Source organism: Drosophila obscura, unplaced genomic scaffold (assembly GCF_018151105.1).
Source record: "Drosophila obscura isolate BZ-5 IFL unplaced genomic scaffold, ASM1815110v1 contig_1, whole genome shotgun sequence".
NCBI classification, from domain to species: Eukaryota; Metazoa; Arthropoda; class Insecta; order Diptera; family Drosophilidae; genus Drosophila; species Drosophila obscura.
The window spans coordinates 2,474,431-2,490,764 of NW_024542679.1; the positions used below are offsets into that span (position 1 = coordinate 2,474,431).

At 46.0% G+C, this 16,334-nt stretch overlaps 1 protein-coding gene and 1 long non-coding RNA gene across 4 annotated transcripts in view; one reads left to right on the forward strand and one right to left on the reverse strand.

The window, feature by feature from the left end:
- Positions 1-8,727, forward strand: part of LOC111075842 — a 45,694-nt gene extending 36,967 nt beyond the window's left edge. For both annotated transcript variants that reach the window (XR_002607977.2, XR_005968195.1), the window contains one exon: positions 8,689-8,727. This is a non-coding gene — a long non-coding RNA (uncharacterized LOC111075842). The remainder of the gene's footprint in view (positions 1-8,688) is intronic.
- LOC111075838 (protein bric-a-brac 2) overlaps positions 1-11,701 on the reverse strand; it is a 33,463-nt gene extending 21,762 nt beyond the window's left edge. For both annotated transcript variants that reach the window (XM_022369335.2, XM_022369334.2), the window contains exons 1-2: positions 11,360-11,701; positions 6,137-8,187 (exon numbers count right to left, since the gene is read on the reverse strand). In XM_022369335.2, coding sequence (XP_022225027.2) covers positions 6,137-8,056 — 1,920 coding nt within the window. In that variant the 5' untranslated portion in view covers positions 8,057-8,187; positions 11,360-11,701. The remainder of the gene's footprint in view (positions 1-6,136; positions 8,188-11,359) is intronic.
- Between the last annotated feature and the right edge of the window lie 4,633 nt (positions 11,702-16,334).

Consider the following 16,334-nt stretch of genomic DNA (forward strand, 5'->3'; position numbering starts at 1 on the left):
TTCCCGGCCGCAGTGCCTAAGCAACTGGAAAACCCACGAGCCACAGCAGCAGCAGCAACAGCAGCAAAAGCGGCAGAGGCAGAAGCAGAAGCAGGCAGCACTTGCAGCTAGAGCTAGTGGAGTGTACACTGAGAACAATTGGGCTGTTTTTATTGAATTTTGCGATGCATTTTTTTTGGGCTTAAAAATATCTGTTTAACATTTTTAAACGATTTCCAAATATTTATTGCACAAATTTTTCAACAATTCCTTTCATAAATTATAAAAAATTATAAACCTAAAATGTTCGCGCAGTGTAGCCCACGCAAATCGAACCTTTCCAGCAAATTGCCTTTGCATAAAGGAAGAAACTGCAGCTTGTGGCACGCCACTCCACAGCTCCACAGCCTCCACTCGCCGCGCCGATGAGGAGTGGAGTGGAGTGGAGTGCTGCTGCAGTGCCTCAAGTGGAGCCGCCACTAGTGCGAATGGGTGGCAAGTGCGGCATGCACCATTATGCCCTTCGCTTCGGAGAAGAGATCGCTTTTTCCGCTAAGTGCTGGAGGCGGCAGGGGAGGAGTAGGGGACTTTTTTTGTAGTTGATTGCCAAATTAGAGGCATTTACACAGAGTCCTTTTTTACGCAGGATTTCCCCCCTCTGTTTGCCGCACACACACACACACACACAGATGATGAGGGCTCCTGATGCGGCAACTGTGTGGCACATAGTGTGTTGCGATGGGAGGGGTAGGATTTTCGGAAACTGTTGCACAAGCATTTCCGAATTATAGCACGAATTATAATGCCATTTGTGGCAGTTGGACGTGGAAAAACGACGGGGAATGGATAATTTTCACTCATTTGGCGTTTTTCATTACTCATTACTACTCTTAGCTGACTGCCCCTAATTGTGGCAAGCAGTAACTTTGTCTTTCAGCTGCGCGCTTGGCAAAAAGTATCTGCAAGATGCAAGACGCGTACGTGTGGCTGTCTCTCGGTATCTCTGTATCTCTGTATCTGTGGCTCTGTAACTCTGTGGCTGTGGCTGTGCCTCTGTCTCTCTGTATCTGCTGGTTATAAATATTGTATCTCTTGAGTCTCAGATACGACTCCGGACAGCGACTCTGCCGCTTCGTCTGTTTGTCTCTCTGTTTGTAATTGCGTAAACAGACTCACTCGTACATATTTTATTTTATATTTTATTGTTTCGCTCCGCTGCGCTGCGCCATAAGGGCAGATACCTATAATTTTCTTGTGTCTTTTCTCTCTGTCTCCCTCGTACAATGGAACAACATACCGCCGCTGAGGGGCACAGCAGTGGCAGCAACAGCAGCGGCAGCAACAGAAACTGAAACTGAAACAGAAACGGACTATGGGCAATAATAATCATCATCATCATCGTTTGGAGTCGTTGTAGTCGTCGTCATAAAGACAACAGTCGCCGCCGCGACTGCACTAACGACGCGTACACACACACACACACACACACAGGTACAGATACAGATACATTCTGGAGTGTGCGGAAATAAATAAATAAAATGTAACAAAAGGCAGCCCAAATAAATGAAAATATAACAAAACTCTTAACCCAAACACAGCCAGCATCATCGTCATAAGGAAAACAAATTGAAGGAAATGGAGAAAATAATAAAAGAGAGAAATAAACTCAATGAACAGAGCCAGTAAAATAACTAAGAGATATGCTAAAGGAATATACATAGAGATATTCCAGAAGAAACTAATTTTGAGGGCAGCAAACAGAGCTACAAGAAGCAGGACCAAGAAACTGAAGGAACTGTTTCACATAAGTACAACAGAGAATTAACATTGATGATACGTGATCGCTAAGGAAAGAGGTCAAATAAACCGAATGGATGGGGGTGGATATAAAATATAGAAAGCAACCGAAACCAATTAACTTAAATAAAAACGAATATAGAAGTAGTACCAGAGAAATATCTTAAATGGTACTATACAGTACAAATGAAATTCAAAGATATATTTCCTGCATTTGCTCTACAACAAAAAACCCAAAATAAAAAAATAAATAAACCAATTTCCGATAACAAATCAAAGACTTCAAAGGTCCTTCCTTTGGGGCAATCAAACCAAAGAATATTATTATTATTGGTAGCCACTAAAGTGATGCATAAAAACATACAATATATATTGAGTTATAATTACGAGTGTGTGCTCTTAGCACGTTGTCAGACCATGACTCGTTGGCGTTGGCGTTGGCGCGCTCAAATTCCCCCCAGATATACGAGCATTATAAAAATTCTATTGTCCCCCATACGATAATCGGTTTTTGTTTTTGTTTTTATAGTTGAACATTTCTTTTTTAAATTAAAACAATCACCGTCGGGGTGTAAATCGAGCTAGAAGAGACGACGTGACGTGCAATCGTGGCTCAAAAGATGAATTGGCCAAAAAATGCTATACGGGCAGTAATACTGCGTCATTCAGTACCTAAATCCGTGTCCAAAAGAAGTTCAACAAAGATATAGGAATAGAATTAGAAAATACTAAATGGTACGTGTGATTGTGTGTGTGTGTGTGTGTGTGAGTACGTACGGAGTGGTATGTCTTATCAGGTGGAATCAGGAATCGACGTGACTTAAGATTACGCGTACAAATAAATGTTATTATGATTATATTGTTGTATTATTTGCGGAGCTCCAGCGATAAGATCTATGTGGGTTTACAGCCCCCCCTATTTGTCCATCGGATCGCATCACATTGCCTTGGCCATAAAATAAATTACTTATTTATTTCGAGTGTGCGGCCCCGCCACCGACCACCGGCCACCGCCGCCACGACTCTTTCCACATTTTGTATAATAAAAACCAAGAACAAAAACAAGAACAAGAACAATTGCTGCAACATTTTATGGCGGTGGGTCTCTGTGGGCCCCCACAACAAAAACTAAAGAAATTATCGAAATTGGCTCGTAAATTATAGAATTCTCATATATAATTCTCATTCCATTCCATTCTGTTCGAATCGATTTGGAAAAGTTGCGGCACTTTGCCTTACGAAATCCTTTAATCTTCACAAAATGGAAAACCACTGGCAAGGGGAAATGCCAAGAGCCAAGCGGCTCTTACACGTGTTTTTTAATGTGTGTGTGTGTGTGTGTGTGTGGGGGCCGATAAGAGGCACTTTTCCACTTATTTGGAGGCCGGTCTGGGTCTCTACCCCCACCCCTGGCTTCATATGTAAAACCGAACGGAACATAAATTTTGATTTATTTCCAAGACTCTCGAATCAATCAAAATGAGCCTCTAATGAGCCTCAAAGACCGAACGACCGACCTACCGACAGACCGACAGACCGCACAGGAAACAGCAGCAGCAGCAGTGACATTTTTGTTGGTTGTAGCTTAACTACGGGAGATTCTCACGCTGGCAGCAGACCTTTCCCATTCCCATTTCCTCTATGGGAGAGAGTTCAAGCCACCTGCTTAGCATATATAGCCCAAAAGAAACAAATTTATCTAATAGAGCAGCTACAGATAAATGTAGCAATTATGACTAATATTTTGTAGACAAAGAGCAGCAGAAGCAGCGGCAAATAATAGAGAATGAGAGCAGCCCTTGGCCCCTGGGCTGTCGCACAAGTTTTCCACACTTCAGGCAATTTCCAGTAATTTTCTTTTCGCAAAAACAATTGGCAAAAGCACAAAAGAGCACCAGGGAAGCGAAAAGTAAATACAAGGAAAAGTCAAGGAACTCTCGCACGAAAAATGAGAGAGCAATGGAGATGGTAATGGAAATGGAAATGGAAATGGAGATGGTGGCATCATCTTCTTGCTACATTTTGCTGAATGCTGGGTTGCCACAATGCTGCGTGTGTGTCTCCTCACTCGCTCTCGCTTTGTCTGTGTGTGAGTGTTCTGCTGCTGCTCTCCCGCTCTCTCTCTCTCTCTCTCTTTCTTTGTGTGACTTTCTGTGAATGAAAGTTTTTGGCCGGAAGTTGGGGGGAGGCAGCCACCAGAGAGACAGTGCGAATACTCTCTCCCTCTCTCTCGCTCTCAGAGATACTACAAGACACTCTATTAAGTAACAGGCTCTCAGCGCGCTTCCTCCTGCTCCTCGTCCAACTCCTGGCCTGTCCCACAGACCCACACGCACCATCCATCGTCATCGTCTGACTTGAGTCTATATATTTTTTGGCACACACCAAAAAGTGGTGGGGGGGGGGCTTCCCTCAATGACGTCGTCACAGATTTTTCGGGCAGCGTGGAGAATGGCAGTGCGAAAACTGCTTCAAGTCTCTGTGCAATTTTTGTGTTGTTTTTATTACCCAAACTAACAAACGAACCAACGAACGAACGAACGAACGAACATTTCTTCTTGATTTTATTTCTCATTTCATTTCAATAAATTAACAGAAGAAATGCCAGTAAATTGTGTGCAAAAGATCGAAAATAAGGGACGGGACGGACTACTCATCCCAGTCGTAAAAAGAAAAGGTTTTTGTCCTGCCTTTGTCTCCTCTAATTTATTTTACATGTTTTATTGTATGCCACAGACAGACAGCAGCTGGCTACAATATTTTATCTGTAATATCTTGTATCTAATAGTCATATTCATGAGCAGTGCTGGCTAATGGAAGATGTGAGGATAGACAGTGGGGAAAAAGAAGGAGTAGAAAAAAGGAGCCTCATCCTGGGATTCCCGTCAATATTGATGCTCTGCTCATTGCAAACATCTCTTTGCAATTGGATTACCCTCTGGTTAGGGTACAAAAACATGCGTTCAACTAAAAACTTAAGCGCAATACGAGTAAAACGAGTAATATTCAGTGTCAACGGTGGAGTGGTCGCCTTCAAGGCAGCCATGAAACAGAGTTAATATTCAGTTGAACATTCGAATGAGGAGCAGCAGAATGCACCCACGAAGTGGGGGGGATATGCTACTCAGAAGAGAGTGCAGAGAATAGTGCACTTTTTTGGGGGAAAATTAAAGCATTTTAAAAGGCGAAGAATGCACCTTGGACTAGACCAAATCAAGATTAAATCGCTTCGAAGAAGAATGCATCTCAGGTGGATAGGCAGTCGCTATCAAAGGCGAAGCGGGGCAGGGACAGGGACAGGGGACCACCACACATTAGTCCAAAATGATTACAAATCAAATGCACGAGAGCAACGACAAACGGAACGAACGAGCGACAACAACATATCAAATCAAATATTTGTCTGCGACTTTTGTTTGCATTTTGCCATCAATTTTTATGGCAATTGTTTATAATTTTGTTGATTCTTCACCCTACCGCTCTCGCTCTCGCTCTTTCTTCTCTGCCCTGCTCTGCTCTGCTGTTGGGGCTTCCTCTGTCTGCACTTTGCTGGCAGCTACTATGCCCCCCCCACATTGTTGCTGCTGTTGGTTTGAGGTTTGTCTTTGGCATTTTGTATGCCACGCGTGCATTGTGCAATTTTCGTCATTAGCATTAAATGTTTTTGAATTGTTGAATTATTTTTCAAGTCGCTGACGCACTTAATGTCTCTCGACCTCTGCCTAGGACCCTCCCCCCACCCGACCCCACACTGCCGCCCTCTCTGTACCCCTCTCTGTTGGCTTTAGTAAACTGCTTCTTATACAAATAGAAAATCAGCTTTAATTTGCAATCTAATAGAAATAACAAGACTCGCAATTCGCAATTCGCATTTCGAGGTAAAGACTCTCCTCCCTCCTCCTCCTCCTCCTCCTCCTCCTCCTGCACCTACTGCACCTCCTTCTTCACCTTCTCCCCGCGTAAGTCGCTTAAGTCGTCGCCGTTTCGATTGTTTTGCTGCTTTTTGCTGTTGTGGAGGTAAATGCAAAAATGCATTTCGTTAATATGCATGCACTCGTTGCACTGTCCGTCCCACTGTCCGTACCACTGTCCGTACCACTGTCCGTCCGACTGTATGTCCCACGGTATGTCCCACTGTATTTGCTTGCTCGTTCCACTGGGGCGTATGCGCATTATGTAAAAAGCTTTTTGTTTCTTCGCTGTGGCGCATGCCCCTGGGGGTCAAGCAGCCAACCAGCCAAGTAATGGGAACACCCGTGGAGCCCCACATATCCCCACACGCAAGTACGAGTATATCTTCTAATAATTGATCTATTCTGAAGTATCTTTCGACTGAAAAGTATAGATCGAGTGCACTTACCCTCTCTTCTTCGCGTATCATTTCGGCGATTTCCGGCTTGATTTCCATGTCATCGTGATGCGATGAACCCACCGATGAGGCAGTGGGAACGGCACCGCCCACCGCACCGCTGGCGGGTGCAGCAGCGGCGCCTCCTGCAGCCGCTGCCAGGGCGCTGGCCATCGCGTGCGAGTGCGCCAATTGGTGCTGGGCCGCCAGCTGTTGGGCGGCTGCCGCCGCTGCATGATGATGCATGGCGGGTGGTGGCGGCTGCTGGGGCACAGCGGCGGCGGCATGATGTGCAGCGGCGGCCACTGCGGCGGCCATGTGTGGTGGCAGCGAGGACTGTGCCCCACTCGATGATCCCCCGCCAGTGGGGGAGTGGAGCAGCGCGCCTGCTCCCGAGCTCCCGTTGGAGCTGCCCGAGGGGTGGTGCTGGTGGTGGGGTGGCGGCGAGCAGCTGCGTGCCGCGGTGCGGTACGTGCCCGCCGATGAGCAGGAGGCCGCCGACGATGTGGAGTTGCCCACGGCGGCTGTGCCCACTGTGGAGGCGGAGGTTCCGCCGGAGCTGCTGCTCGAGGCGGAGGAGGAGGTGCCTGTGCCCGCGAGGAGGTGCGCCTGCAGCGACTGGGGATTCGGGGAGGCGAACGGATTCCGCACGATCGTCGATGTGGGCTGGCTCTGGCCACTGGGCGTCACTGCCGTCCGGGGCGAAGACTCCGACTCCACATCGGGGCGGAGGCTGTCGCCATGCAACGGACTGGGCGTGGCATAGTTTCCATCCCGCGAGCGCTTCCTCTGCCGCTGATTGAGGTCCAGGGCGGTGTCTGCCAGGAGTCGGGCTCTCTTTGGCTCGGGATCGTCATCCTGCCGCAGGATTGCGGCTGCCAGCTCCTCATCCTCCTCCTCGTCCTCCCCGTAGACGGACATGCGCTGGTCGGGGATCATGGGATGCGCCGAGGCGCCATCGCGACTGGCCCCAGCACTCACCTCGGCCAGGCCGCGGATCTTCAGGGTTTCGGCGACCTTCAGCAGGGGATTGATTTGATCCTGGCACACATTGATCTCCCCCTTGTACATGAACTCGACGAGGGCCTTCAGATCCGACCAGTGGACATCGCGCATGATGATGATCGGATGCTGGCAGGGATTATCGTAGAACAGGGCCTGGAAGTAGGGCGAGCAGGCGGAGAGGACCATTTTGTGGGCCTTGATGGACTGCCCCTCGCAGGAGAGGGTCACATCCACAAAGGACTCGCTCTGCAGCAGCTCATCGAAGACATTGGTGAGATTGGACTGGTAGTTGTTCCACCGCAGGCAGAACTGCTGGTTGTCCGTGGCCCCACCGCTCACGGGCGGCAGTCGCCGCCTGGCGGGTGCCACCTTTTGGTCGGTTTTGATGGGTTTCCCCAGCACCGGTGCACCTCGATGATCCACCGATCCGCGCTGTGGCGATGTCTGTCCGAATTCGAAGAGTGCCGCCGCTGCAAGCTTGTGGCTGGCCTGCGGCTGTGGCGACACGGGCAGGGAGCGGGATTTCTTTGCCTCCAATTGGAGGTGCAGCTCGGGATCATCGGGATCCCGGAGGCCCACCACTTCGCTGGAGGTCAGAGGCCTCGGTGGCGGTGTCAGTGGTGGATCTTTGATCAGATTTTGCTTTGGTTCCGCTGCATCTTCATCCACATCTATGGCTGTGGGCGTTGCCTTCTCTGTGGCTGTTGCTGTGGCTGTTGCTGTGGCTGCCTCTGCGCTGTGTTCCTCCTCATCGTTGGAGGAGCATTTGGTGTCCATTTCAGTGATGGATTCTGCCGCATCATTCTGTTGTGGCTCTGGCTCACCCTTGGGCTCCTCTGTGGCAGGCGACATGCGGGTGTAGTCGCTGGCCTCGTACTCGCCCTCCGACTTTATTTCAAAGTCCATAATCTGTTTGGTCATGTCCATTATGTCTGTGTGTTTTTGTGTGTGTGTGTGTGTGTGTGTGTGCGCTTTGGTCGCGTTCTGTAGCAGAGAGGGTTCACTGTACCTTGATCTCTATTGGCTGCTCAAAACATTTTTGAATCGGTTGTGGAGCCCTGCAAAAATGTAATGGGGGAAAATGTCATTAAATTTTCAGTCTGGAATAGAATCGAATTTTCTTATTGTATATTTTAATGGAATTAACAATTGGAATTGCAAAACGCCAGAAAGGGGAAGAAACACTCTTAGCTGTAGCTGTAGCTGTGGCTGTGCCTGTATCTCTGAGTCATAATTCTATTAAATAAGCCTATTAATCTTGCCCCTGCCCCAGCCACAGCCACTGCCACTGGGCCCCCCCCCCCAGCCACACTTCGCTGTGCCATCTGTGTGGAATATTTCCATGAATTTCTATTAATTTATGTTTGGAATTCGCATGCCCCAAATGTGCTTTATTAGCTAAAAGCTAAGCACACATTTATTTATGTTTAATTTCGGCTTAATTTATATTACTCTCCTGCCTGCCTGCCTGCCTGCCTGCCAACCGATTGTTCTCGAGTATATATGTATCTGTATCTGCTGTATCTGCTATATCTATATCTATTTATTTGTATTTTCAGTGGCAGAGCATTGCAGAGGAGAAGCAGGGAGAGCGAGTAGGTATGTATTGTATGTACTTCCATGCGCACATAGATTTATATTTAATTAAATATTATTATTTATGGCAGCTGAGCGGTAGCAGCCCCCCAAGTAATTATATTTATTTAAATATGTATTTTTTGTATGTATAATTTTAATTTATTCGAATGTGTGTGTATGTACATACATATATATGCGGGACGCAGAGCGGAATAGAGAGAGGCAAAATGGGAGTAAATACTGCGATGTGGTGCGGGGGGAATAGTATTTGTTGTGTCTTTCGGGGTGGAAAAGTTACTGTTGCTGTTGCTGCCGTTCTGCTGCCATCAAATTTAATTATATTTATTATTATTGTTATTATAATTCTGCTTCTTCTTCTTCTTATTCGTTCCGTTGCTACTTTTATGTTTATTATTATTTCATTCCAATTAAATCTTGCGGCTGACGCGACGCGACGCGACTCTACTCGACTCAACTCAACGCTACGAAATGCTATGCCACTCGGAGTCATTGTCGTCGACTGTTATTTCGATACCCTTTTTTTTGCCAGCGATATCTAAAGAGAGGGTATTACGATTTTGAGCAGATGTTTGGCACATAGAAAGAGAAGAAGCTACTGGATATAAACTATTTCTGATCAGACTTGTTAACTGTCTGTTAGTCTCTTTCCAGGCAGAATATGCTCAAAAATTCAATAAAGTCTCGAACAATTATAGAGCTATATCCTATGGCTACAATATGGATACATTTATCGGGAATTGCCAAATCAAAAGTTTGAGTACAAAATATCGTTGTGTTGGGTTGGGTTCATTTTGTAGTAAATTGTATATTAATTCCTAAAATTTCATAATTTCATAGAACAATTTCCATAACAAACGGAGGACCATGATCTACCTCTCTGCAGATCTCCCCCCTCCATAGATCGCCCGTGACAATGATCATTCTTCAAGGGTATCAAACATTTCGATGCCTGAATCTCAATATTTCCCTTCTTGATTTTGTTTATTTTATTGTTTGCTGGAGAACCAGAATCAGAGATGGGGCACACAACCGGAGACGGAGTCTCGCGTCGAGGGAGCACTCCTGCCACTTGTGCTCCCCCCGCGAAAATAAGAAAATGCTCTCTCTCTCTCTCTCTCTCGCTCTCGCTCTTCTTTCTCTCTCCTTCCGCTTTTCCTTTTTCGCCTTTTTGGCAACTTTTGGTTTATTGTTATGGCCCACCCCGCAACCCGCACCCCTCATTTATTCATGTGTCTGCCCCACTGCCACATTCCACGCATTAAATTTGATGATTCTTTTGGACAAAAGTCAGCGCCCAAAAATAAATAAATAACAAAATAAATAAATAAATTGCCTAAATGCAAAAAGTCTAAGAAAAACTTGAGACAAAAATCGAATGGAATTTTAAAAGAAAATTTTAACAACAACAAAATAGTGAAAATTTCTACGAAAGCTAGAAAAAAGAAGTAGTGGAATTTTCATGAACTTGTTTTCTTGGAAATTATTTTTGTCCATTTTCGTATCAATGGATTTTGGGTTTTGATTTTATTTGCCAATTGCTTGGGCACTTCCTGTTATGGATCTCTCAGGTCCCGCCTTTTCCTCTGATTTTTTAAATATTTTTTGGATAAATTATTTATGTCAGAGAATGGGAAACATGGCAACAGCGAGAGCGAACAACTTTGCCCCTGAGCTTTTCAATTATTTATTATTTATTTATTTTTTTTTTTTGTAGTTATTTATTTAATTTATATTCGCTTGGGAGCTCATCTGAAGGATGTTGGATGGGCTGGGGAGGGGGGTCCTTCGAAGTTTATATAGCAAACACACAAACACACACACACACACACAAAGGGGGAGAGGGTGGGTGTACGGGGCAGACAACGAGCAGAACGGAACGGAGGCACTTTTATATATATTTTATATTGTATTTATTTATTAACGCTTATTTATTATTTATGCAGTCTGTAATAAATTACACAAGCGGCTGCCACTACTCTTCCAGCTGCTGCTGCTGCTGCTGTTGCCTCTCCTCACCACTCCTCTACGTTGTGTTGTTGCTGCCACAGAACTGTGTTCCGTGTCCGTGTCTGTGTCTGCCTCTGCTCTCCTTCGAACTCTGTGGGTACGTGGAAAACTGTTTACAAAACTGTTTTTGGCGCGTGCCACCATGCCACCCACTCGAACGGAGTTCTGCTGCTGCTGCTGTGGCTGCTGCTCGGCAAAGTTGCTTCTCCTTCGCGTAAGTTTTCTTCAATTCCTGGGCTCCCAACTTTGGGACATAAGATGGAGGAGGCAGCAACAGCAGCAGCAGCGACAGCAACAGCAACAGCAACAACACTTTTTACGACCTTTTGGTGGGTGGATTGTGTGTGGCAGGGTACGGGTGCGGGTGGGGGGATTTTTGTGTTATAAATTAATAAATTACAATTTCTTTGGGGAGAAGCAAAGTGCGCGGAAAATTGTGCGACGCCACTTGATAATGTAAGAAAGGAAAATCGATTTTCATGCAGCCGACTATTAAGTGCACCCACTGTGTCTCTCTGTCCCTCAATCTCTCTGTCATTGCTCATAAATAAAACACTATCATTATTATAATAATCACCACAGCACAAACACACACACACACACACACACATAAGTTGCACGTACACTTTGGAGGCGCCTCTGCTTGCTGGTTGCTTGCTGCTGGATCGCTTGTGGATCGCTTGGAGTTCCGTTTAATGCGTGGAATATTTTTATGGAATATTTCTTTCTATAATTATTGTATTTATTGTATTTTGTTTTGTTTTGTATGATCACTGCATGCAACACATGCCTCTGCCTGCAACTTATTTGTTGCCACTCTGTGTCACTGTTGCACTGTTCTCGTTCTCTTGTTTGTTCTTGTTGTTGTATTTGTTTTTGTTGTTGTTGCTGCTGTTTGCGCTGCCTCGTGTTGCGCCTCAGAAAACGTTGCACTCACGGCGAATGTTGAAAATCGAATGAACTCGCGTTGTTTCGGCCGCTTCGTGCAATGAATGAAACTCGAGACTGCTGCTGCTGCTGCTGCTGCTGCCACAGCGACGTCGCAGTCAGCGCGAACAGCGACGCCAGCCACCCCCCACCCCCCACCTACCACAACGAGACACACACGAGCGCCGCACCACAGAGAGAGAGCGAGCGTCAGAAGAGAGAGCGCCGGCGTCGTTTCCGTCGTCGTCGTCGTCACTTTCCGGTTTTTGCGGCGAATTCGTTTGGCATTTCAAAAGAGAAAATAAAGTCAAAGAGAAAGAGAAAGAGAGATAGGGAGAGGATTTCTCTTTGGTTATGGGATTGTGACTGGGGATTTTATGATCGGGAATACTTGAAGGAATAATTGTGTTGAGGTGAAGGAAGGTTTATCCCCAGAGATCTGCAATGAGAAGTAACTCTACAATGGAAAAATCAGCCTGCAGTTGCAGTTCTCTGTGGAAGAGTTTCCACAACTGCCCGTCGATGGTGTTTGGGTCTGCGATTCCTCATCTTTCGATGGCCTGTACGCACCCAAAATGATTCACTTCTTCCAGTTCCCAATCGAAGCTTAGCAACCCAATTTATGGCACAACTCCTGCCCCAATCGAAGCCTCCTCCACAGGGAAAAGAATATTAAACTGTGCCTACGCAACCAAAGAGGGGGGCAACGGCAACGGCAACCGACAACCGACAACCGGCACCTGCTGCTGCACTTGCAACTTGAACCAGAGACCAGTGGAGCAGAGGTGCAGTGGAGCAGTGGAGATGCTTCTAGGCCGAAAGAAAGAGAGATGCCGCCGCCTGGCCAATGTCCAGTAAGAAGTGCTGCTGCTGCTGCCGCCTGCCTGCCAACCTACCCCTCTGGCATCTGGCATCCGGCATCCGGCATCTTCTCCAGCCTGTCATCCAGTGGGGCAACATCGTGGGGCGCATATTGGGGGCTGTTGCTTAGACCCAAAACTATGGCATGCAAAAAGAGCAGAAAGAGAAAAACTACTGAAAGCGCGCGAGACGGCATGACTTGGCCACGCCCCCAAATGTTGGCCATCAGCCGTCCCATGCCATGGGTGTGAGCGAGTGCGCAAGCTTAGTGCTCCCTCCACAGCCACAGAGAGCGAGAGTGGGGTGCACAGCGGTGTGTGGGGGGAGGGTGGTTCCAAAGGCCCCCCAATGGAAGCAACAAAACAAAAAAAATGCAAAAAAAACGAAGCGAACGAAACGAAACGAACGACGAAACGAAACGAATGGAGAGCCGAAGCTTCGCTCTCACTCTCTCTCTCTCACTCGCTCTCTCGCTCGCTCGCTCTCACTCTCTCTCTCTCACTCGCTCTCTCGCTCGCTCGCTCTCACTCTTCTGTCTTCTTGCCTTTTGCCTTTTGCTTTTGTTGCTGCTGCTGCTGCTGCTTGCTGCTTGCTGGCTGCCTCTTGCTCTTTGGAGGAGGTGCTGCCCGAAAAGAGCAAAATTATTGCGAAAGAAAGAAATTGCAACAGAGCGTGTGGTGGGGTGGGGTTGAGGAGCGGGTCGGTTGCTGCAGAAAAGAGGAAGGAAGTGCAATGCTGCTGCTGCTGTTTCTGCTGTTGCCCGATGACGTCATGCGGTAGGCGGCGCCTACGAACGCATTTTTAATATTCGTCGGCTGCCTCCATTGTTGTAGGCCGTGTTGCACGCGCACACACACCACACCACACAGCGTTTGTTGTTGTTGTTGCAAGTGTGTGTGCTTGTGTTTGTGTGCGTGCAACCAATAACAACAACTAAAAATATATTCTCCCCTGTGTCCATGAGTATCTGTATCCGTATCTGTGTGTGTGTGTGTGTGTGTTCGTTTGTTTGTGTATATTTCTGATGCGATTTTGTTGTAGCATATTTTGCATATTTTATTTCAATTTTTGCGCTCTTCTCTCTTTTTTCTCTGTGTTGCATGACCTTTTTCTCGTGCGCTTCGTGCGCCTTCGCCCCAGCTTCGTGCTCAACGCCGATTGGCCCCTGTTGCCCGTCGCTGACATATAAAATATATATATATATAAAATATATATATATATCTGAAATATATATCAGATGTGTGCGTGTGTGTGTGTGTAACGGAGGGGGCAAAAAAGCGTTTGGATACGTATAAAATATTTTAAGGCTCCCTACGCCCCCCCCCCCCACCCCCCACACACACACACACAGACTTCGGCAGGCTTCGTGTGGCACCGAGGCTCTGACTGCCTTGCCACTGCCCTGCCACTGCTGCTGCTGCTGTCCCTATTTCTTCGTGTTAAGAAAATGGAGGCACAAGAAAGAAGCCTGGAGATGTTGCCAACAGATGAGATTTCTTAGGGCTGTCAAATGTGAATTTTTATTAATAATTGAAACGAAATAATTGAAATGCTGAATCCCTCAGCATTAGTAGAATTGATCTTAAGTTGCAGTTGCCTAAGCACAAAAATATGCAAGAAGTAAAAGCGTCAAAGGACTCTCTGTGTCTCCGAAAAGTATGCTGCAATCATTTATACAAAATTTCGTATCGAAAAACAAATGAAAATAAGGGAAGAGGGAGAATATCGTTGTATCTTTGGGTTTTTATACTCTTGGGGCATCTATAATGAAAATTCTAAAATATGTAAAGATCAAGATCATTATGCAACGCTAAATTTTACAACAGAGCATAAAATGGATTTAGGCCATTGAAGTACTCGAAAAGTTATGATTTCTATGAAAATTATATGCGATAGATGGGCCAGGACAGTGTACAGCTCTGGGAGGTACCTTCTGCATTCCCTATCTGCACTTATAATGCCCAATACCCGACTGAAGATCAAGTTTTATCTGAAATAGGTTTGGAAAACTCTTCTCCGATGATTTCTATAAGAATTTTCCCCAGACAAATGGACAAATTTTAATGACTTTTGTGGGCAGCAAAGTCTTCGGAAAAGTATGATCCAACTGTTGCTGTGAAAGGGATAGATATTTCTGTACTCCTGCCGCCCTTTTTTCAGGCTGCACTGCACTGATGACGAAATAGATGGACGGAACCGTGTGGTACGTTCGCTGAATCCCACGCTTTCGAGGCGGAAATGAAGGCCCTTTCCGCTTTTGACAAGTCCAAAGATGGCGAAAAAAAAAAAAACAAAACGGGTTAACTAACCGGTCCCCTGGCCCCGCTGCACACTGCCCCGTCTGCTGAGTTCCGTGGGAGAGGAAACTAGCGCGCTTCCGTTCCGTCAGCGGCGACTAGGAAATTTCAAAGTGAAAATTACTGCAAGAGGAAGGGAAAAAGGGGAGCGTGGAGGAGGGCGTGAAGAAAGCAAAAGCGTGTGGGCAGTGGTCTGGAAACCACGTTAAAGGACATCCGCCGGCAAAAGAGCGAAAAGAGTTTCAAATTGCCAGTCAGTCAAATGCAACAACAACACACACACACACACACCAACACTTGCACTTACACTTACACTTACACTTACACACACACACACACACACACACACTTATACTTGGACGTTCACTTACACCTACAGTAAAAAAGAAAAAAAAATAAATGAGAGAGAGAGAAGACGAAATGGCGACAGGAAATGACGAAAGCCACCGAAAGACAAGTCAGGAATGAAGAAATGACTAAAATCGGGAATACCCTTTGATGGGTTTTGCTTACTGCAGCAGTGGGGAATAATACTGGGGCATACTTTTATTTGATTTGGGAAATTATCCAAAAATAATTCACTTAAAATATGAAGAAAGCGGCCAAAATGGCCGCAAAATTTGTTTTTAAATTATGATAATTCCAATAGAAAAGAAATCTTTCAAAGATCTTTTCCACCTCCTAACGGAAATACAAAACCAAACTTATTTGAAGCTGGAAATTCGTGTCCTAAGATGCTTTTTACTGGCTAAGTATATTCCATTGCGAAAGGGGAAACTTTCTATACTTAAATGGGGTCGAAATGGCCTCTAAATAGTAAGCAAATAAATGCAGTTCTCTGCGTGATGATTTTCAGTTATATCTGCGACTTTTTCAATCTTATGCCGAATGAAATCTGTGGATTAAAAACTTGCAAACTGCAATCCGAAATTGAAACTCCCTTTGCAAAGAGAAGACAACTTAAAAGAGAAACTTAATCAAAACAGAGACCTACTGAAAACGAATGCCATCAAAGGATGCAGGATGTGCGGCGGGGGTGTGAGCAAAAGTAGCGTTCATGTCCAGCCCTTCGAAGTGGACAACAAACCTCTCAAACTTTTGCCAGTTTTGTGCCAGAATCGTCTCTTAAAAGCCTCTCGAAGGCCTCTCGAAGGCGCCTCCTCTTTGCTGCCAAAGGGAAAAGCAAAAGCAAAAGCAAAAGCGGAGGAGCCTTCAAGAGCCTTCAGTTGAAAAAGCAGAGCCTACGGATAGATAGAAAATACAAGAATGCGCTGAGGCTGCCTTGAAGGCATTAGCTCGGGGGATTCGATTGGAAACTGACAAAACTTTGAACAACAAAAAAAGATGCTTTAGCCTCCAGGACTTCTAGACAGGATCCTTGAAGATCCAGCGCGCAGCTAAAACTTTAAGTATATCCCCATTTCGAAGTGAAAAGTCTCCTTAAAGCGTGGATAAAAATGGCAAATGAGAGACAGAGACTGGCCACAGCGACCTACGTCACAGGAGTGTGGGCC